A 21,229-nucleotide genomic window follows, 5' to 3' on the forward strand; every position below is an offset into this window, starting at 1 on the left:
AAATTACGAATGTCCTACGGTGGCCCTAAAGCTACCTGCCTGACAAAACACGACTAATCAATCTGCCATTTCCCTGAAGAAAGACTCTCCTTATCCAAGGGAGTCGCAACGACGACACGCGGCTCCAAATCAAACTGCTTGCTAGTGTGGCTATGAAGTGGTAGAGCAGCCGTGAATTGACGGTGGAGTGGTAGAATCTTCATTCCCCTCGTCTCGTATCCCGTGTCCGTGTTCAAGTTGTATGATGAGTATCCCCAGGTGCCATGTTGACGATCTCGATTCCGACGCCGCTGCCGCACGACGAAAACGACGAAGGAGAATATGATAGCGAGGGTTATGGAGCCTGCTAGTACCGCCGGGAGGATGATTTTGAGGTCTGCATTAGGGCGTGTCGGTATTGAGGCGGAGTTGGAGGGTTGGCTTTCCGACGTGGATGAAGACGGAGCGATCCGAGAGGGGTTGGGTGATGGCGGGTTGTCCGTCGAGTATCTGGCCGGAAAGAACAGACGAATAAGAAAGGCGGTGCGGACGAAAAGAAGACAGGGACGGTTGGCTCACATGAAGCTCCCAACGATAGTCTCCCGATGATCCGCCTCCCTCGAAACAACAAGCGTATGCTGGGCATCCAGCATCCCAGAAGCAACCAAAACGACCACCTCAGTCGTCGGAACAGGAACGGCATCTTCTCCACCTAGCCTTGCATGGTCTGTAAGGTCCAACATGACAGGCGCCCCGCCATCCACACGAGCCGTGAGGTACGTCGGCGCCGTCCAGAGCCACGCCTGATAATAAACAGCCACTCCTAAGTAGCACTCCAGGTCAACGCGCCAGGCCCACTACACCCAAGTGTACTAAGCAATGGAAAACGCACCAGTAAAGTTCATCGTAACATTCGCTCCAGCAGATTGCGAGGTCCTCACACCAGGCCACTCCTCCCTCCATTCACCCTTGGGGATATACACCAACCCCGGATCATCCCTCTGCACCGTCACATTGACTAAACCTCGCACCCCGATCAGAAATAGCGAAAAAAAGACAAAGATAGACGTAAGTGGGCAGCAGAACGAGAAAGGACGGGGCGTCATCGGCATCCTCTGTGCTGGCGAATTGTCACGGAAAGCGGGGTCGGAGGGACATGTAGGAATATGTCGTTCGAGGGGATGGGAAGCCACCGGGTCCTGGGGGATAGATAATATATATAGCCCGTCGTCCCACTAATACCGTCCATTACGCTTTCAAGAACCCTGCGGAGTATCGATCCTTAGCAGTGTGAGAAGTGGTCAAACCCAATTCAACTCCTCGAGAATTGAAGGCTGTGGTGAGCTCTAAATTTAGATCCAGGAACGAGAAGGAATCCGGGACCGGGGTCGTAAAAAGGTCTATTCATTAAATATTATACCTGTACGTACAAGCGTGAGCCACAAGGATTTTGGGATGAAGAAGAATCGCACTCACGCTATGTACTTAGATTAGAACAACCGAATACTTTTCACGTCCCGGCTCTGCCACTTATCTCTTTCTCCTTTCCCGGCAGGCTCTAGAATACTCCGCCACGTCCTGTCCTCAGGAGCGAGACCCAACGCATCCAGAAGCCGTTCGGACGTCTCGGGGACGAAAGGCTGCAGGCAGATACCGGTCACCCGCAGGGTGTCCAGGGCAGTTCGACGAGTCTCGTAAACGAGCGCCGGAGAGCACGTCTTCGACCATGGGGCGATATCGGTGATAACCTTGTTGGCCTGAAAACAATGAGTCAGAACAAACCGAGAGAAAGTGGCGGTTGATAACAAGATGCTTACCAGCTTCAAGACGTCCAGGATCGAGGAGAGGGCATCAGCTACTTCCAGATTGTTCATCAACTCTTGAACTCGGCGGGGCAGGGCGTCCACTTCGCGAGCCAGTTCGAGGTTGAGGGCGTGAGGCGATGCTTCGCTTTGTTGCTCGTACCCAGCGGCGGCTGCCGCTGTTATACGTGCAGAGGTGATTCGAAGCAGGTAGTTGCCCAGCAGTGACTGAAGTTCTTTGGAATGTTTCTCAAGCTGCTCGAAAGACCAGTCTAAATGCGAGCATTAGCCGAGGTCCAGGGCGCAGAGAGCAATGTACGAACCAACATCATCCCGGAACCTCCCTCCCACTCGTGCAAGGTAGAATCGCACAATGTCGAGTCCGTACTTGTCAACCGACTGCATGGGATCCACGACGTTGCCGACGGACTTGGACATCTTCTGCTGGGAGACGGTCCAATGGGCGTGTGTCAGGAGCGTTTTGGGAAGGCCGACTGATTTCTCCAAGATTTGGGTAGCGGAGAGGTCTTTGAGGGCAGCGTGAGATGGGGCACCCAATGCCATCAGAATGGCCGGGAGATACAGGGCATGGAATCTACGGCAAGGTTAAGTGAGAACCTAGAATATGACGGTCGTCACTCACCTGAGGATATCCTTTCCAATAACCTGCAAATTGGGTGGCCATCCAGTGACAGCCGGGGGTCCGGACACCTGATAGCCCACTCCGGAGAGGTAAATCAACAGGGCGTCGAACCAAACATAGACGGTATGTTCCGGGTCGTTAGGGACAGGTATTCCCCATGTCAAACGCGACCTAGGTCGCGAGATGGAGATGTCGGCGAGCTCGACTCCAGAACTGTCCTCCGTCGCTCCCAACATCTGCAGTACGACCGAGTTGTACTGCGATGGCTGAACGACGGATCGGTCTGAGTAGTGTTTGACGAGGGCATCCCGGAACATGGACAGGCGGAACATGTAGTTGTATTCCTTCGACCATTCGACCTTTGAACCGGTTTCTTTGGAGACGTATTCTGGGTTTTCGGCAGTCGATGTCGGGGACTGAACGATTTGGGCAGAGGTGTAGAAGCATTCGTCTGTTATTGAATACCAGCCTTCGTACTCGCCCTTGTAGATATACCCTTTGTCAAGCAGTGTCCTCTGAAACGCGGTAAGCCACACGCTAATTAATGGGTTCTGAAAAAAACACATACCCAGACTTGGGCGACTAGCTCCTTGTGGTTGTCGCCTGTGGTCCTCGAGAACGTCGTATAGCTAATATTAGCCTTCTTCGACAAGTCCTACTTAAAGTTTAGCATCTGAATTTCCAACTGGAGCATATGACCAACCTTGAACACCTGGCTCAGTTCATTGCAGAACGTGAGGACTTCGGTCGAAGCCTTCGCTGCAGCCTGCTGAATCTTCAGTCCATGTTCGTCGGTTCCAACAAGGAGTTTAACGGGACGACTGGGGTCCACCAGCCTCTGATAGCGAGCAAACACGTCGCCTAGTACCAGAGTATACAAATGTCCAATATGCGGAACAGCATTAGGGTAGAAAATCGGCGTTGTAATGTAGTACGGTTTGTCGGACGCGTATCGAGGCGCCGTCACGGTGTAGCAGCGTTGAAGTCGTTGTCTAGTGGTCCATAGTGTGCTTGGTAGTCGTCCATGACGATGACGGAGGAGGCTGAGCATCGTCGAGCGCGATGAGCTGGGCGTTCCGGATGCCGGAAAGTCGCGGGATTCTTTGGACTCAACCCAGCTCCGCGTCAAATGCCGGCATCCACGCCCCTATCGACACCTTGCTCTTCCACCACCACGAAATGAAACATCCCAGAGTTCTTATCTCCCTATTCACTCATTTACCGGTATTTGAAGACCCGAATTTCCATAAAGGCGCAGAACTTGTCATGGAAACAGTCTTCTAGACCAAGACGGTGTTGGTGAGATGGAAAACGCATGGACAGCTGAATTGCCAGGAATTCTAAACTCTGAGGTTCTCAGCGAACCCGAGAAGCCTTCTCGGAACAAAGGGCTCGCTCTGAACAGGCTTGAATCCTCCATGAACACAGAGGTAAAGTTGGCGTAACGATATCCCTGTTTGGCCACATTCATCGATACTAGGGGTCCGGTGATCAAACACGGGGAACGTGGTCCTTAAAAGCCAGAGCGCCGTGATTTCAGCGCTCCCAAATGGTTCCTCTCTTCCCTCCAGGCTGGATCTCTGACCAAACGGCGACCGCGAAAACATGAAAATCTCCCGGACAACACCTCTGGCAGTCTTGGGCTCTTCACTCCTTGGTGCTCATCTGTCCAACGCGTCCAACGTCACCATCCACTGCGACGACGCAGATATCCAGTATCTCCCGGAAGAAAAATGGGAAATAACTACTCATCCAGCCTCTGAGCAACCTTCTGGCTCGAGTCACTGTGTTCTGGCGTCTAGTCTGCACGAGGATGCAACAGTGGTCGTAACTTTCACTGGTAAGCCTGCTACAAGCGTCCATTCGCAGATGCTAACCCTCTATAGGATCCTCGCTATATTACATTCCTTCCCCTGGCCATCACGACAACCTCTTTCTCAAGACTCAACTCGACAGTGGTCCGGAAACGCGGATACACGTCCCTCCTCCGAATCCCTCCCTCTCACCTGTTCTCCTTGCACACGACCTGTCACCTGAACAACCACATACCGTCGTCCTTCGTTCCGAACCTCCAGGGCACCTTTCTATCCATGAGCTCATGTACGTGGCGCTCAATTACTCTACGACTATTACTGACGCCCTTGCAGGTATACAACACTTCATCCGACGCGCCTGGCACCCCGGGCACCCCAAACGACCGACTCCCTTCCCGACCAGACCGCCCCCATCCCCCCACCATCCCAATCCCCAACTCAGGGTCCCCAGCCTAAACCGAAAGACGAAGTGAAATCCGCCAACGGCTCCCTAGCAGCCCAAATCGCCGTACCAGTCGTCATCTTCGTCTGTCTAGCCTTGATGGCCGGATTCTGGTTCGCCCGAAAGCCAGGGCGGTGTTGCTGCCGCGACACCACCACCACCTCTTCACCGGACAATGACCCTGAAAAGGCGTCTCCCCAACAGGATGTGGAAGGTATGCGTACAGAGGGGGTGGTGCCGGACGAGAAAGGGAAGGGGAAGGCACCTGAACGTCCGAGCAGCTACGCGAGGAGCGAGGGCTCGCTCCACCCATCATCGACATCGCCCCGCCTATCCCTGGTTGACGGCGGCCAAACACAGAAGAAGCGTATATCGAAGGACCCTGACGCTTCGTTTTACCGGCGCAGCCGAGACGAGCCTACCATCATCGTCAAGTCACTATCCTCTGCACCTGGGAGTTCAATCCAATTGCCAGCGGCGGTGGCAGAGGATGGTACATTGGTCCCTCTTCCTCCATTATCGAATCAGCCGCACAACTCCTATCCAGCTACGCACGCCAAGGCATGACCGCAGCCTACCGTTGATGACAGGCTTTCGTCACCGTATTATCCAGCGATTCGGAAATGAAGAGTGTTCTACCTCGAAGGTGCATTTCAATTCCAATTGACCCAGGTCATTCCTGCACCAATTGAATGCGCTGGGCCTCTTCACCGTCACCTTCCATCTCCGGAAGGCCAGATCACTGCACTCCCGCCTTGACTGAGCCTCGAGGCCACAGAAAGTCACTTTAGTCGCCTCGTGTCCTGGCCTGTTATGGGTCTTTCAAAGGGAAGCCTAAACTGAGCGCGTATATGTATTATGACGGAATTCATTCCCTTCCTTTACCTCATGGACTCGAGTAAAATATGACCCGCGTTGACTTAATTTTACTATACGATCGAACATTCCAGCCTTTTTTCGAAGTGTCCTAGCTAATACTACATTGTCCTACATAATATACATTCAGCAAGAAGTCGTCGAAGCGTCCTAGTCATATGTACAATCGATAGTCAGGAAAAAAGAAAGGCCATTTACTACAGATACACGAATCGTCCAATCCGAAAGTAAAGATAAAAAAATAAAAACAAAAGGGTTATGTATACGTGCAGTCCGCACGCTACGCTACAGCCCCTGCGAAAACGGCTCAGGCTGCAAATGCGGGCTCATAAACGCCATATTGATCTCATCCGACGCAGACCTGTAGTACTTGTGCGTATCGTACTTGGATTTTTTGAGCCTCTTGCCCGCTGCGGGTGGGGGTGGTAGGGGTAGACCTTTCTCCGCGTCCATCCCATTACTGGGATACTCCCCGTTGGTGTAATATCCACTATTGGCACTGTATCCTCCCGGGCGGCCTATGCCAATGGGCCCTTGCCCTTGCCCATACCCGTACCCCGGCCCATACCCACCAGCTTCCCTCCCCGCACCAAAATGCCCATTTGGATCCTGCAAAACCTTCGACCCTCTCCCACTATCAGTCCCACTGGCATCTGATCCCGCAACCTTGAAATCAACACCACTCCCACCCATACCCATACCCGTACCTATACCCGTACCCATACCAGTACCCGTGCCTATTGCCCCACCCCCAGCCGCAGCAAGCTTCGCAGCCTCCCTCTCCATCTTCTTATCCTTCCTCCTCGCGCGCCAAAGCTGTACGAAACACAAGAAGAAAAGAAAGAGTATCCCGCCTGATATGCCCAGTGCGATGATGAGGATTTTTGTTTTGGACAGGCTTCGTTTTTCTAGGGAGCGAGGTTGGTGGAGGTGGGCTTGGAGTGTGCCAGATTGCGAGTTGGAAGAGTGCGAGTTGGAAGAATGAGGGCATGAAGACTGGATGGTGATGTAGGAGGCAGTGGCTGCGTCGGGCTGTTGGTAGTCCGGTCCAGGCATGAGGCATTCCTCGGTGTATCTGATAGATAATCCGGGTCGTCGGATAAGTTAATGAGTCTCTTCAGGGGCAAAACGAACTGGAGAACGCACGCACATTAAACTTTCGAACGGCACACACTCAGGAGGATCTACCGTGTCTCCTTCTGACGCTAAATCTGCGCAGGAGTATGAGATGTGCACTTCGTGTCGCCTGTTCTCCAAGTCCGTCCAGGAGACCTGGGGCTGAGTTTGCCCAGGTTGATTGGAATTTCCATCTGGAATGCTTGAGATAGATTGACTCTCGCCATCTAGGGAAACATTTGCCGTGAAGTGCGGTATCGTCAGCGCAGTGTAGTATAGCGCAACGCCTGATCGTAGTCCTTGTCAGCACTCCGCCCCCAAGAAAGGCTAGAGACAAAGTTCAAACTTCAGTCAAGAACGTACCAGTGAATTCGAGCGCCACCTGCCCTCCTCTACTACCTCTCTGCCCTTCTGCACACCCTAATCGTTCTCCACGGGAAAGATCGTGAGGAACGGACACGTTCCTCCGACTCAGCGCCCCTCCCAAAACGAAGTCGACCATCCCGAGAAGCACGAAGCCAACCGTTAGTAGGAGTTGCATTCCAACCATCGTGGATGTCGAAGTCCTAGAGCGGTTCCGCCCAGAGACAAGAAGCAGAAGTAATAGGCCTCAGTGTCAAGCAGCGAAAGCGCTTAACCGACCAGAACCTCCGTGATTAGCAGCTATGCAGCTATGCAGCTATGCAGCTATGCAGCTATGCAGCTATGCAGCTATGCAGCTATGCAGCTATGCAGCTATGCAGCTATGCAGCTATGCAGCTATGCAGCTATGCAGCTATGCAGCTATGCAGCTACACCCTCCAGCCTCGGAATACACACCTTCAAAGCAGCGATATAGATAAGAATGGTAGTCGAACAACAAGACCATCCAAGCTGAGCTCTGAAGATCTGACGCCCGACACGACTACACTTCCTTCTTTTCCTGTGCTTGGACCCGTGGCCGTGAGCTATACCTTCCCGAACCACAACTTCAACTTATGGTTGGCCTAGAAGTGGATAGGGCGGCCTATAACTTGAAAGGAGCAGATAATGTTTGTCATGCGGCCAGACGAGTGTATTTATAGAAGACACTTACCTACCACTGCGGTCATAAGGTTTGATATGATATGATATAATATGAGATGTATACTTACGGCGGGATGGGGTTGAAGCTTCCTTCCTTCCTTTCAAGTCCCAAGTTGTTCCTGGAAGTGCCGTTCGACTGTCTAGAAGAAACACTAGAGCGCTAACTGAGATGAGAGGCTGTGGGCAAGCCGTGACTTTCGAACGATAAAAGGTTCGGGAAGGGGCGGGTGGAAAAAGATAGAATGTAGCAGAAGCCCTGCATGCATCTGCCTCCATACCAGTCGGCAGTACTATACTTAGTCTTGACTCGAAGACGGTCCACGGAGGCGATAATCATAAATCACGGGAGCAATACTTATAAATAAATGGCAAAAAGTAATGACCGAGGCAGGGGTCGAACCTGCAATCTCCTGATCGCGATGTTTCTGAATCGTAGTCAGACGCGATGCCATTTCGCCACACGGCCGTTGTATTCCGCTTTCCTTGCTTTTGTAAGTCGCTCTGGGCGATGGGAAATAAGGGGAGTTCCTCACGTCGACGTCGACTCTGTTTACCTCTAACCACCACGACAGGCTTACAGCAAACCAACGCGGCATAAAACGGTCTGTCTATCCTCAAAGCCAGCGATTCTGGCGGCTCTAAGGATCACATGCACGACACCCTTCACACTATGTACCACAATGGCCCCTGGATTTACCTAGATGAATGTCACGACGCGACTTGGACACGGCATGACACGGCAGAGCGATGAACGGACTGAGGCTCAGGCTGTCAGGCTAGACTGAATGCTTGGAGAGGAAGGCTGCTTGGAGAGGAAGGCTACAGGCTACACTGGAATTGAAACCCTAGTCACGATCTACATACCAAAAACCCTCGATCATTGCTAAAAAGCTGGGGCTTCTCGTCGTCGTGGCATGCATCCGACCCCCGATTTTTCCTCAGGATCAGGTCTGGTCACTATCTCTTCTCAGGTTTTTTGGGACTATGGACCGTGACGAATCAGGATGCCTGGAAGTGGAGACGAAAGTCGTTCGCGCAAGGGACTGGGAGCGTAGTCGGAGTCCTCCACCGGAATCAGCAGCACAGCGAACACCCAAAGAAGTCCTGCACCAAATCATCCTCCTCCTCCGGCCCTCCTTCAGCGTGCACCACCAGTCCAACCTCGGTATCTGGGTCTTCAACGCGCGCCAATATGATTTCTCCGTCTACCTCTCCAACATGCGCGCGTTCCTCCTCTTGAGGCTGGTTTCGAGGACGTGGAACTACGTCGTCGCTGCGATCGCGTATAGGGAGTTTGTCATTCCTACGAGGTTCCCTGCGAATAAGAGTAGTCCGAGGGGGAAGGCCGTTCGGCAGGGTGGGTCCTTGGCGTCGGGGAGTTCGTGGTCGATATCGGCTGGCGTTAATACGCCTAGTGGGAGGGTGACCAAGACCATCCCGTGCAAGGGCGCAGTTACGGTCAGGAAGCTGGTGTCGTTCCTCAACGCCCTCCCTCACCCATCCCCATCCTCGAACTCATCGTCGTCGGATTCAAACTCGACTCTCCAATGCAGTCTCCCGACCAACATCCGCTCCCTCATCCTCTTCGACTTCTGCCACCCCTTCGGGCCCAACAGCTACTCCCACCAACAACAACTCATGAACTCCATCATCTCGAAATTCGCCAACTCCGATATCCGCTCGTTGCATTGTTATGGGCGGGAGGCGTACGCTTTTCCGCGAGGGAATTGGGTCAAGGACAACCTCCCCCGCCTACCGAGTACGATTGAGAATCTGTCGTTTGACGCGGTGGATAGGAGGACAATCTCGTATGGCCTCCTGACGCTAGGTCCCTACATCAAGTCGTTGGAGATCAGGAACCGCTCGAGGATTTCGGACTTCGATTACTTCGGGAACCCCGGGGAGGTATTCGAGTTGCCGGAGGAGATGCCACACTTGAAGACGCTGAGACTGGCGAACGTCTCTGCGACGGTGGACGAGTTCAGGCGGATCTTCCAGAAGATTGGTGGCAAGAAGGGTGGGACACCTGGGAAGGGTGGAGGTGGAGTTTGGACGTCGACTCTTCAGAGTCTTACGGCTGTTCAGCTTTTTGCGTTGAACGATGAGCCGCCGGCGCTTACTGCCCCGTTGACGGACCAGGATTTCCTTAATCTCATTTCGATTCACGGGATCTCGTTGATGCTCACGCATCTCTGGATCGAACCTGGTGTCCCGTACGCGTCTGAATTCTTCAGCATTTGGAGGCCAGAGGTCGTCACCGAGATCGTCAAACACTGTCCTCGCCTCATCACTTTCGGATATACATCCTACATCGACGAAACCCTCGTCGACCATCTCCCCAGCGGGCTGAAACGGCTCTCTTTGGCGTTGCGACCCGCTCTCAGGTTGGTTACCGCGAATAGCTACTTGCAGTCATACGGGAGGTTTACCGAGTTCGTGGAAAGGATGTTGGAGAAGGGTGAAGTGAAATTGGACAGTTTCACAGTTCTGTTGAACGGACAGCTGCAGCAAAACCCGGGGTTTTGGAGGATGTCGTTCGAAGAGGTTGGAGAGTTGTTCGAGGTTGGCAAGGCGGAGCTGGAGGCGAGATGTAAGAGTAGCGGGATCGACCTGTCATTCGAGATGGTGTAATAATTGGTCGTGGAATGCATGGATTGCATTTGACTGATACCAACGAATGAACATTCATTTCAACCGCCGTTTCTGACAGATGCCAGACTCCCCCCATACCTGACGAAATAATAAACCCCCTTGAATCCACCTGAACTGCCTTCTAGCAGCTCTCTAAGCACGCTTTAGAATAAAATATAGTAGGCGCTTGTGGATATACCAGAACACGAGCCAAGCCCTCCGCGGCGCTAGAAGAGCGTGGCAACGCGCAGATCGCCAAATAGGGGTTGCCAGGCTGATACTGGCCATCTCGACTGCGCTGATGGTGGATTTTAACGCGCGACGGATGCTCTAAACGCCTCTTTACCTTCACCTTCACGACCCCCGTCACCCCACGGGGCCAGTCTAGTCTCTTTTTTAAAGTTTCAAGCTCCTGGTTCCTTTTCTATTTCTAACCACCACCACCACCGCCCATCGACGACGACGACGACCTAAACGAATCGAACGACTCTAGGATTCTATATCCCCCTCCTTTTTGAAAGACGCTCTTTGTGTTTTTTTTTTTGTATTCTATTGGATCCTTTTTCTGTATTATCAAACCTCGAACGAGAAGCTCGCGATGGCGATGGCAACAGCTGAAGTCCTAGTCCAACAACCCACACCAGCGGGCGGCGCAACCAAACCTAGTATCCACAGCGGGGGCATCGGATCCCGTGTAGGAGGGCTGCTCAAGTCCAAAGGGAAGAAACCCGAGGAAGTCAAAGGGGCTCCTTCTCCTTCAGACGGTGGTCAGACTAGCGAAACCGCTTCTGCTGTCGCTGCTGCTGCTGCTGGCGAAGTAGCCAGCCAGAAATCAGGTGCGTAGATAACCATTCTCATTCTGTGGCGGATTTACTGAAAGGAAAGGAAACCCCTATCTACATCTAGACGATGTACCGCGCTATAAGCGATACGCGAACACAGCTGTGAAGGCGTTTGGGAAGAAAGGTCGCAGCAAGGAGGCTAGCGAAGCCTCGAAGGATAGTGCGGACGCTCAAACTGAGGCTGTCGTCGTTGTCGAGAAGCCCGCGGAGACCCGAGAGGGAGAACAGGCGTCTGAAACGGCTCCTGGCGACGCTGTAAAGGTATGTTTCATCTCTATCAACACAGTTTCTTACTTACGTTCTTTACTCGGTATCAGGAGGCCGACGGCGAGAAACCCTTGCCTGAGCCAACGGAGAAGGAAACTGAGCAGCCGACTCCGTCAGACGATGCAGCTGCAATGTCGCCTAGCTCACCGGCGTCCCCAGCTATCAAGCTTGCTCGTCGATTGTCCCACCGAGCCGGCAACGCACTCAAGAGGTCTACCTCCAGGACTCGCTCAGCCTCCGATGGACAGGACGATGCTACGACCTCCCCGAATGCGGATACAGCAGCACCGCCCGTGTCCAAAGCCAGCCTCCTCGCCAAGCAAGTTTCCTCTCGCGCTGGTGACCTCTTCACCCTCAAAGGCAAGGCAGGCGACGCTACTGCGAAGGAGAATGGTAAAGACGAAGGCAAAGATGAGACGAAGGAGGATAACACAGCTGCAGGAGCTTCGACCAGCGAGACTGGGGACGCCAAACCTTCCGAGTCAGCTGTGACCGACGACACCGAACCTCCCTCCACCTCCCCCATCGACAAACCACTTCCCCATCCCCCCACGCTAACCCGCCGGCTCTCCTCCCGCGTTGGCGATATGGTGGCCAAAGCCAAACTCAAAGCCGCAGACGTCGTCGAACACGTTCACGTTCATTCGCCCAAGTCCCAGGCTGACGCCGCCACATCGACTGTATCGGCACCTGCTTCTGAGCACCCGACCAGGCCAAAGCTTACCACCCGTCTCTCGAGCAAGGTCGGCTCGTTGATCAAGTCCCCTGGAGGTCACGCTGCTGCGAAGGAGGGAGAGGTGGTCGCTGTGAAGGCCGATGGCTCGACTGAAATCAAGTCTGCAGACGAAGCACCTAAGGCGGACGATGTCGTTGTTGTAGCTGATGATACCAAGCCTGATACCCCAGATGCGCCCAAGGACGCGGACGATAGAGCGGAAGAACCTAAAGTCGAGGAAGAGGCGACGACGGCTGACGGAGTCAAGGTGGATGACACCAAACCCACCGACGAGACTGAAGACAAAGCCGCCGCAGCGCCTGCTGACGCAGTGGAACAACCCGCAGACGCCCACCAGGCGACGGGGGGAGGAGGTATATTCGGTCTTGCATCTCGTATCGGAGGATTCGTCAAGTCGAGGATCGTGTCCGACTCTGAAGCACCTCCGCCTCTCCCGCCCAAGGAAGCCGACAAGGAGAAAGGTGACGAGGGAGGTGTCGTCGAAGGCGAAGGCGAGGACGGGGACAAGGATGTAGACAAGGCGAAGGAATCAGAAGGAGAAGGCGAGGCAAAGCCAGCTGAAGCCTCCGAAGACTTCAAAGCCGATGCCCAGTCTGCAATCGAGGACGAAATACACAAGGAACCCTCAGACGAGACCAAACCACCAGTCGACGATGTACCTACCGCCGCGCCTCCAGCAGAGCAAGCCCCTGCCTCTGCACCTGCGCCTTCCCCTGCAGCGGCCGCACCGCCCCCAGCACCTCCCACCTCCTTCCAACGAACCCACTCCAAGACCGAAGGCGTTCAGAAGCTCGGAAGACGACTTTCAGCCCGTGTCGGCGACGTGTTCAAGGCGAGTTTGAAGGCTCCCAAGGCACCCGCTCCGCCGCCCAAGGATGATGTGAAGGGGAAAGGGAAGGAGGTTGAGGAAGGTGGTACTTCAGCACGGGAGGATGCCGAGCCCAAGGTCGAAGGTCAGGAGACCCCAGGGGACGGTGCTGAGGTGCCCAAGAAGGATGGTACTGAACAGCCCGATGCCAACGCTCAGCCGGACGAGTTCGTAGTCGTCGATAACAAGGACGCTCCCAAAGCTTCAGCCGACGAATCCACCACCGCCACCACGACTGTTCCCGCCACCCAACCCCCAGCCTCGACTTCTTCTTCGGCCCCTCCTTCGAGCTTCGCCAAACCCCGTCAGACCGCCAAGAAGATCGGGCGAAGGCTCTCCGCGCGGGTGGGGGACATGTTCAAGAAGGACCAGGCTAGGGAGAGGGAGAAGGAGAAGGAGAAAGAGAAAGAAGGGGCTGTTGTGGCGACGCCAATTGAGAACCAGGTCGAGCAACCTGCAGCCCCCTCTGAAGCAGCGCCTCAACCCGACGGCGAAGGCACCGCCGATGACGACAAACCCCAACCCGCCGAGGACGACGACACCGCTACCCCACCCCCATCCTTACCACACGCACCGGTACAAGCGTCCGACTCGACCGAAGCCGTCGAAAACCACTCAGCTCCCTCCACAGCGCAGGACAAAGGCAAAGGCAAAGACAAACTTGCCACCACCACCACCGCCGCCGCCGCCGCCGTGAAAGACAAAGACGCCGCCCTCCCCGAAAAACCGCTCCCCTCCAAACCCTCCAAGTCAGCGCGCGCGAGGGAGGCGGCGTTGGATGCTAAACGCCAGTTATCGATCAGGGCGAGCGAGTTGTTGAAGCCGAAGCCTAGGTTGGATGTTCATCTTGCCGGTGGTGCGACTAGTCCCACTAGTCCAACCAGTGGAGATGTTAAAGGGAAGGGCAAGCAGAAGGCGGCGGCCGATAAAGACGAGTTTGTTGTCGTTGAAGGGTTGGGCGTGGATGCCGAAACGGGCGTGGTGGACGTGACGACTGCGCCACAGGGTGTCACCGTCGAAGGAGAACCTGCTGGCACGTCGACCAACAACGACGCAGGAGGGGGAGCGACTGGAGCCACGGCAACAGGCTCGACTTCCCCGCCGGTTACCTCGGCGAGGACGCGCAAGACGAGTGTCACTGAACTCGGTCGACGGCTTTCGACGCGTGTGACGGGTGCGTTGGATGGGTTGAAGGCTAGGGCTCATGCGGCTGCTTCGTCTTCGAGAGGTAGTGCTGTTCCTCCACCTACGCCTCCCAAGGACGAACCTGCAGTGAAGGACGAGGGGAGGCAGGAGGATGGTGCTCCTGAGCCCGTCGCGAAGGACGAAGACACTGGTACAGAACCATCCGCTGAAACTGAAGCTGCGACGTCACCTGTAAACGAAAACGAGAAGACCGAAGCTCAAGCCACCGACGCTGAAGCCCCCGTCCCACCTCCCAAACCCACCGAAACTGCCGACTCCGAAGCCAAAGACCCCCACTCGAAGCGCATCTCGACTCGCGTAACCGAGTTGATCAACAAGGCGAAGCACAAGTTCCCCAGCGATTCGTCACGACGAGGCGACAAGGAAGCTGAAACCGTAGATTCGGAGGAATGGAACGTCGTTGAGGGTGGTGGGGAGAGCGAAGCTCAGGTTGATGGTGCTGCTCCCGCTGAGGGTGTTCCTGCAGCTACTAGCACTGATGGCGCTGCGACGCCAAATGGCAAACGCAAGCATCGGCTGAGTCTTAAATTCCGTGCTCCCAATTTGAAGGGGTCGAAGAAGAAGAGTGCGAAGAGTGAGGGTGGGGAGGGGTCGAAGACCAGTAGTAAGGCGGGTTCGCCTGAGAAGGAGCTGCCTGAGCCTAGCCCTGAGGTTCCACCCAAAGATGAAGTGGCGGCGGGAGAGAAGGATGGGGAGGGAAGGAAGGACTCGGAGGATGTCGCGAAGGAAGACGTGGTGAAGGAGGAGAAGGGCGCTGTCTCTCAGACTGAGACAAAAGACGCTGTCGAGGAGAACAAGATTGTTAACGTGGGGGATGACGTTGAAGCTGATGCTCCTGCTGTTCCCAAGAAGGATACCGTAGAGGGGTAAGCCCTGGTCTTTACGACGATTCTGAATACCCTTTATTATTCGTTACTTATTGGGTTTCACTGTGAAACCTCCTACGATACCCCATTACTTATGCTGCTCATTCTTTCTTGTTGTCTCATTAATCTCGCCGCGCCAACCACATACCACTATTACTACTCGCGGTTCGAGCTATCCATGTATACTTCGTCTTCTCTTGGAACTGTCTTTGTTGTTGTTTTAATACGTTCGTTGTTGTACTACCTTCGTTATTCGAGCTGTAATTTCTTCTTGTACCATTCGATGCTGTCGTTACCAGTTGTCTGAATCTTAACTACCACAACAAGCCAATGAGAGACATGGTAGTCGTCGACATTGACCTACACTGTGGCCGACTTTTGTAACCGTTTGCGACTGTCGTTGCGAGATACCGTGACACCTTCCCCTATTCACTTCCCTCTCGTACCCAATCGTCAACCTCGTCAATACCTCTATGTTCTTTACAAACCAAAACGACATCAGCCAACTCGCCCTCCACATGAAGAACCCACAAACTTGCAGACTCACCCGCCATCGACAAAACCTCAAGCCTCCCGTCCCTCAAGAGCTCCCATTCCCCAAATAGCCCCTCCCCCATTCCCTTTATAATCTTCCTCTGCTCCGCAGAGCCATACGAAGACTCCGAAGGCAGGGGCGCAACCACAATCGTCACCTTGCGCAAATTTGGAAACCTCTTGCCCCCATTTGGAAGTACAGCGGTCAAAGCACGATCGATCCAGTCCAAGCCCATGGTCCTCGCGATGCCGGGTGTGAATCGTTCTTGCGTTAAGAGCTCGATCGCTTCGTCTACTCTGTCTTGACCGAGTAGGGTGTCCACGGCTGGTATGGACTCGTGATTGCCGACGTCTTTGAAGTAGATGTGGAGGGTGACTTGGGTGAGGGCGGTGTGTGCGGTGCTTAGGTCGTCGTCTACCCTGTTTCCTGACCGTCCATGGCCTATAACGTCAGAAAAGTAAGTGACAACTTGTATTTTTTTGAAGGAAGAACCTGAAGCTCATACCTAAAAAGAACCTCGAAGATAATGCTTCGAATATCTCCGGACCATGTGTACAATGCACCTCCGAGATGCAGAAACCAGAATACCAAGAGGTCTGTTCGTGATTGGGTTTATCGACGACGGCGTACAGCCACGTTTCAAAATGTCGCAGGTTGGGGAAAGAGAGGATGGATGGACATCGAGTCTTCAAAAACGAGAGTGTCGCGTCCGAGACGGGGAAGGCTGTCGTATCGATATCGGGGAAGAGTTAACACTACTCATTCGGAAATCGAGAGTGGAATAGCCAAGGAATAGAACGCACCGGGGTTGGCACGTAGCTCCTCCAATGTCTCCCTAGACGATATCAATATCTTGAGGAAGTCTTCCTGTGTCTCTTCAGTAGCGGCACCGAAATACAACCTTCTCAACCGAGACCAATCGAAGTACTCGTGAACCCAAGAAACATCCTCGGGATCGTAGTCTTGGAATGTCATGCCAGTAGAGCTGTGTCCGTCGAGAAGGACGAGTGTATCAAGCCGGGCCCTCTCCTTCTGCTCGTGCACCTGGGATCTTTCCTGGGCTTGTAGATCATCGGAACTTGCGGTCGCCTTCTTCCTGACCCCACGAAACGTGACGCACTTGAGGGTTGGAACACCTCCCTCGCTCGAGCCCGACAACGGGAGCAAGTGGTGGATGAGCGCGTGAGGCATCGAGTCCAGCTCGAGCACCTCCAGCCCAGTACCCCCGCCAATCCTCCCTGAGGTATTCACGCACAGAGATCTAAGCGACGCCTTCAGATCTTCATGAAAGTCGCCCGGGCCTGGGTCACAGTCCCGTGGATGGCACGCCCGAACAGTCAGCTTTCGGAGATTGGGCAGAGCCAACAGCAGTCGAGGCAGATACTGCGTGTCCCTGAAAATCCAGCATTCCTGCCCCGCGTCCGCAGTGGCCCCTGAGGACGATGGTGTTCGCTTGTAGAACGTCACCCAGATGGTCAGCGTGCGCACGTATACCCCGATGTCCCTCCCGACTGGACTCTCCTTTCCCATCTTGACTCGCTTCCCGTTCTCGATGACCTCCAGGAACGCCTTTGCAGGCAGTCTCTCCGGATCGCTCTGAAAGCCTGGCCATAGTCCGATCGAAGATAGTAGGCGTCGCTGGGCAGGGTCTAGGAAGATCTTCGACGTGAGGGTGAGAGGTTCGAGGCAAGTGAAGGTGGCTGGAAGGAAAGAGACGATATTGTCGATAAGCTCTGGGGCTAGTGTCTCAATCGTCATCCTACACGGGGAATTTCGAAGGTAGGTCGATGGAGGGAGATGAGAATCTTGGGCGGTGATTGGGCCGGGGACTTTGGGGTATAAATAGCAGAACTCAATCTCTGATGGGCTGTGGGCTTTACGACATTATAAGCGCCCGGGCAGCGACTGCAGCAACTGCGGCCACGAGGTTGCCAACATTGACCACCTGAATGCAGATGTGGCTGTTACATGCCAATCGCCACTGATTCACGTCGTCCCCTCTCTCCCCTCTAACAACCATGCCCCCCACAGGGAGCTCCCATCAAATACAAGGGAATCGGTGACATCGTCATCGCTGCGGTCCTGACCGCAAAACCAGAGATCATCTACCAATCCCTCGTGACTCGTACTCTCTATGGGCTCACAGGCTGTGTCGTAAGTTCCCCGAAATCAGACTAACGAATTCGTGTTCACGACTAGCCACGTTGGCATCTCTCGTATGCATCGGTAGCCCCTGAGTCCAACCAATCCATCGCGGAGTGCATGGTCGCACCTGTCGGGATCGCCCACGTCGTAGCCTCCAGAGCTGAACCTTCCACATTCCCTGTAATCTGTGAGCGAGGTTATTCATTGGTGCTGTAGGCGCTCGGTCTGGTAGTTTCCAAATAGTCACAATGAACGCAACATGAGCCACCTTGGGCGCTCTCACCTGCGCAACTCCCAGGGAATGGGATCTCCGGAGCGCGACGTTGTTGATGAGCTCAATCAACCACGCGTTGTTTACGGGAGCGTTGTATCTGATAACTCGAAGTAGTAATCAGAGGAACAAGCGGGAGTAAGATCTATGAGCCCCTGTTGAGCCCAGTGTCACCTTTCCGTACGTTTCGGTTTCGACCTGCCCCTCCTGGTACCCATACGTACATAACGCACCTACACGAATGATAGTGAGCCAGTATGGGTCAGCATCTCTGGAAGGCTGTCTGGGCATCCCGACTTCAGGATTCTCCGAGACTGGCCGCCCACTTCGCTTGACGACGATACATCATTCAAGGTTCCCGACGCGCACCTAGTCGTCGGGAAGCCCTCTTGATTCTTGAAGCCCTCTCTAACCGACAATGATTGATAGTCGGACAAAGCTGAAACTCAATAACGACGCCTAACAAGCGTCCGGCATCTTATTGCACAGGCCTCGAGCAATGAGTGGAGTAGATTTGCAGGCACGGGCCACCACCTAGTTCGATATCGTCATACCTCCTTGAACCATTCCACCCATGCTTGAGCCTATTCCAGCCATATAGGCGCCAGTTTGTCTCTACATGGCCATATGTCGGTGACGCTTGCAGCCTCGAGGCCAACACGAGGATCATCCTCATTGACAGGGGCTATGCCAGGAGATCATTCTTCTCGTCCGGCGATCTTACTTCCAAGGACAATTGCCTTGAAGCGCGAAGCCGCTGTCCAGTATTGAAGTCAGTCAAATGACGTACCTAGAAGCTGCACTTGACCTGTACCTAGAGGAAAGGGGGCTAGTGCCACTGGAGAAAGTCTAGCCTGGCGGCATTCTTGTGAATTTACAAGGAGACCATACCAATCCACAAGGGCATTCGAGCCGAACACCGATTTCTTGGAACAATACAGGTGATGATACCAATAGGGGTCCAGGTTGGCAGAACAATGAAGGCCAGAGAGGGCTTGGAGGCGTCGGACCAATCCCGTCTGCGAGAACACGAGGCAGCCTCGAGGCAACGACGAGGCCCGGGTGTCATCGCCGTCAAATTCCCGGGAATTTTTCTAGGGTCATATCGTACCGTTAGGGATATATAAGACTCTAGGTGGCGGCATCCTGGGTTCTGCACCAATCTTTTCCTTCTCCTCAAGCCCCAGCAAGTCTCCCGGTTTCGACGCCCGCCAACGACCACAACAACCTTCAAGGTGAGGCTCAATTCATTTATCCGCATCGGGAAGGTCGGCATCATCCCGCCGTCACACCACCCGCGCCCATCGCATCCATCGTTCGTCGTCGTTGCACGAGGTAGTCGGTGTCGCTATCCTCGACGTCCTCGATGCACCTCTTCATCGTCGGACAAGGTCGGGGACAACAATGACGGATATGAAAATGGCAAAAGCCAGAATGTGATGGCGGCGGCTGTAGAAGGGGGGCGATGACCAAAGCCCAACGCCCTTGTGATGCATGACAGCGATGATGCATGATTTGGCCCATTGTTCTCGAATTTCGTACAAATAATTCGAACGCACCCCCAATTCTTTCCCCCGTCCCAGTTTCTGACCTGTTTCATCCCACAGTCCTTCTTTCCTCAACCCCTCAGCAAAAATGTCTTCCATCACCACCACCACCTACACCACCGAAGAGTACATCGCTGTATGTCGTTTCTCGTTGCCGTGGGAGGGTTTTAATTGACGATTTCCGTAGCCCGGCGATATCGTCGCTGTCCGCCACGGTCTTAAGGGCCGCCAGGAGGGTCTCGTTGTCGGCTCTCACTACGACTACGCTGGGCGACAGATCATTGAGGTCCAGCTCGATGGCGAGCCCGTCATCTACAATGCCTGGTGAGTATTCTCTGTTGGGATGGGGTGAGAATGGAAAGGATACTGGAGGTCGAGTGGGGAGCGCTTTCCTGCGGTCAGGAGGAACTGGATGGTCGCCGTGGTCATTCGCGGGGAGATGTGGGAGTGCGAAGATTGCGGTTCAAAGTCGGCATGGCGAGAAGGCGAATGGAGCCCAGGCGCAGCATTCGACCCTGAACATGAATATCAGGCCTCCATCGTGCAATCTCCCTGTGCTCCAGGCCATTTCTCTCTCCCTTTCCCTTCCCCTCCTGCAACCCTGTTCTGATTTACTTATCCCTCCTTCCCCCAGGTACCCGACCGTGACCCGCGTCAAGCGCACCATCTACACCCGTCCCCTCGAGACCAGGCGCCGAACCGTCGAGCGAAGGATCTACTGGTAAACACACCACCCCCACCACCCATCCACGCACGCACACATCTGTCGTTTGGTTCCTCGCTTGACCCACGGACATCCACGCACAACACATACTCCACACTCACCCCGACTGGACAGCAGTCGCATCGACGTTCCATTGACGCCAGACGAAACGACTCACGATAGACTCAACGGAACTCTCCTTTTGTGTAGACTGAAGGGACCATGGACTTGTAACGACTGATGATTCTTTCTTCCTTCATCATTTCATTTTCCTCTTTGTGGTCGGCTGGAGCGTCGACCGCTCGGTCTGTGACTTGGTAGTGTATTTGTATCTGTGAAATATATATTTGTCGTTTTATCCATCATTCTTGAACCACATACATACCTTGAATACCCTGACCAAGGCTCCTCCCACCGAGAAAAATCAGGATAATCAAGCAGTTGCTTGATCACCTCTGTGCCCGTGAGCCGTCGCAAGGCCTCGTTCTGAAGCGCGGCATGAAGAAACCTGGACTGCAGAAAAATGAGAAAGAATATGCAGGTGATGCGAGGGCCTACATTCCCGACGATTTCTTCAGTACAGCCGCAACAACCTCCCACTGGGCACCTGAACGTTGCAACAGATCCCAAAAGCCTGGGGTTTGCTGTATCTTTTTGCGTAATGAGAAGCTCGATGTCTTCTTCTCTGGAGAAGATGTGAAAGAAGACGGCGTTGGGTGCATATCGTTTGAGGAGGCCCAAAGGCCGCGAGGCGATGACGAAATTTACACCAATCGAGGAGAGGACGACTAGGAGATCGCATTGCACGTCGTCGCTTCGCCTAAATTGTCCAAAGCGCCAAAGACCTTGAAGCGGGAAACTACGCCTTCATAGCG

General features: G+C 54.1%; 8 protein-coding genes and 1 non-coding gene across 9 annotated transcripts; 5 read left to right on the forward strand and 4 right to left on the reverse strand.

Moving 5' to 3' along the window:
* Positions 1-1,469: 1,469 nt before the first annotated feature.
* CC1G_07912 (methionine-tRNA synthetase) lies at positions 1,470-3,327 on the reverse strand (the record flags this gene model as incomplete). The annotated part of the gene is made up of 7 exons (XM_001839145.2): positions 1,470-1,736; positions 1,797-2,053; positions 2,105-2,376; positions 2,425-2,939; positions 2,993-3,079; positions 3,128-3,245; positions 3,293-3,327. 7 exons carry the CDS (start codon positions 3,325-3,327, stop codon positions 1,470-1,472), a joined length of 1,551 nt encoding a protein of 516 aa, XP_001839197.2.
* A 702-nt stretch (positions 3,328-4,029) lies between these two features.
* CC1G_07913 (hypothetical protein) lies at positions 4,030-5,247 on the forward strand (the record flags this gene model as incomplete). Its single annotated transcript, XM_001839146.1, has 3 exons — positions 4,030-4,264; positions 4,311-4,524; positions 4,572-5,247. 3 exons carry the CDS (start codon positions 4,030-4,032, stop codon positions 5,245-5,247), a joined length of 1,125 nt encoding a protein of 374 aa, XP_001839198.1.
* Positions 5,248-5,841: 594 nt separating this feature from the next.
* Positions 5,842-7,222, reverse strand: CC1G_07914 (hypothetical protein; the record flags this gene model as incomplete). The annotated part of the gene is made up of 3 exons (XM_001839147.2): positions 5,842-6,631; positions 6,707-6,959; positions 7,036-7,222. The coding sequence occupies 3 exons, from the start codon at positions 7,220-7,222 to the stop codon at positions 5,842-5,844; spliced, it is 1,230 nt and encodes a 409-aa protein (XP_001839199.2).
* Positions 7,223-8,116: 894 nt separating this feature from the next.
* On the reverse strand, positions 8,117-8,203 carry CC1G_20128. Its single transcript has one exon. It is a non-coding gene; the product is annotated as a tRNA-Arg (tRNA).
* A 518-nt stretch (positions 8,204-8,721) lies between these two features.
* Positions 8,722-10,368, forward strand: CC1G_07915 (hypothetical protein; the record flags this gene model as incomplete). Its single annotated transcript, XM_001839148.1, has 1 exon — positions 8,722-10,368. The coding sequence occupies one exon, from the start codon at positions 8,722-8,724 to the stop codon at positions 10,366-10,368; it is 1,647 nt and encodes a 548-aa protein (XP_001839200.1).
* Positions 10,369-10,972: 604 nt separating this feature from the next.
* Positions 10,973-15,424, forward strand: CC1G_07916 (hypothetical protein; the record flags this gene model as incomplete). The annotated part of the gene is made up of 3 exons (XM_001839149.2): positions 10,973-11,204; positions 11,275-11,471; positions 11,528-15,424. The coding sequence occupies 3 exons, from the start codon at positions 10,973-10,975 to the stop codon at positions 15,155-15,157; spliced, it is 4,059 nt and encodes a 1,352-aa protein (XP_001839201.2). The 3' UTR covers positions 15,158-15,424.
* Positions 15,425-15,578: 154 nt separating this feature from the next.
* CC1G_07917 (hypothetical protein) lies at positions 15,579-17,446 on the reverse strand (the record flags this gene model as incomplete). The annotated part of the gene is made up of 3 exons (XM_001839150.2): positions 15,579-16,129; positions 16,194-16,412; positions 16,492-17,446. 3 exons carry the CDS (start codon positions 17,444-17,446, stop codon positions 15,579-15,581), a joined length of 1,725 nt encoding a protein of 574 aa, XP_001839202.2.
* Positions 17,447-19,274: 1,828 nt separating this feature from the next.
* CC1G_07918 (hypothetical protein) lies at positions 19,275-20,720 on the forward strand. Its single transcript, XM_001839151.2, has 4 exons — positions 19,275-19,339; positions 19,712-19,787; positions 19,839-19,975; positions 20,286-20,720. The coding sequence occupies exons 2-4, from the start codon at positions 19,740-19,742 to the stop codon at positions 20,374-20,376; spliced, it is 276 nt and encodes a 91-aa protein (XP_001839203.1). The 5' UTR covers positions 19,275-19,339; positions 19,712-19,739; the 3' UTR covers positions 20,377-20,720.
* A 132-nt stretch (positions 20,721-20,852) lies between these two features.
* On the forward strand, positions 20,853-21,146 carry CC1G_14728 (hypothetical protein; the record flags this gene model as incomplete). The annotated part of the gene is made up of 1 exon (XM_002911253.1): positions 20,853-21,146. One exon carries the CDS (start codon positions 20,853-20,855, stop codon positions 21,144-21,146), a length of 294 nt encoding a protein of 97 aa, XP_002911299.1.
* Positions 21,147-21,229: the final 83 nt, after the last annotated feature.

This window comes from Coprinopsis cinerea (genome assembly GCF_000182895.1).
Source record: "Coprinopsis cinerea okayama7#130 chromosome 5 map unlocalized cont3.5, whole genome shotgun sequence".
NCBI classification, from domain to species: domain Eukaryota; kingdom Fungi; phylum Basidiomycota; class Agaricomycetes; order Agaricales; family Psathyrellaceae; genus Coprinopsis; species Coprinopsis cinerea.

Excerpts from the sequence above, each read along its gene's own strand:
- CC1G_07918 (XM_001839151.2), top strand. The coding sequence starts at position 19,740 with ATGTCTTCCATCACCACCACCACCTACACCACCGAAGAGTACATCGCT. Across the intron at positions 19,788-19,838 it reads CCACCGAAGAGTACATCGCT|CCCGGCGATATCGTCGCTGT; the intron begins GTATGTCGTTTC and ends CGATTTCCGTAG. Across the intron at positions 19,976-20,285 it reads CCCGTCATCTACAATGCCTG|GTACCCGACCGTGACCCGCG; the intron begins GTGAGTATTCTC and ends TCCTTCCCCCAG.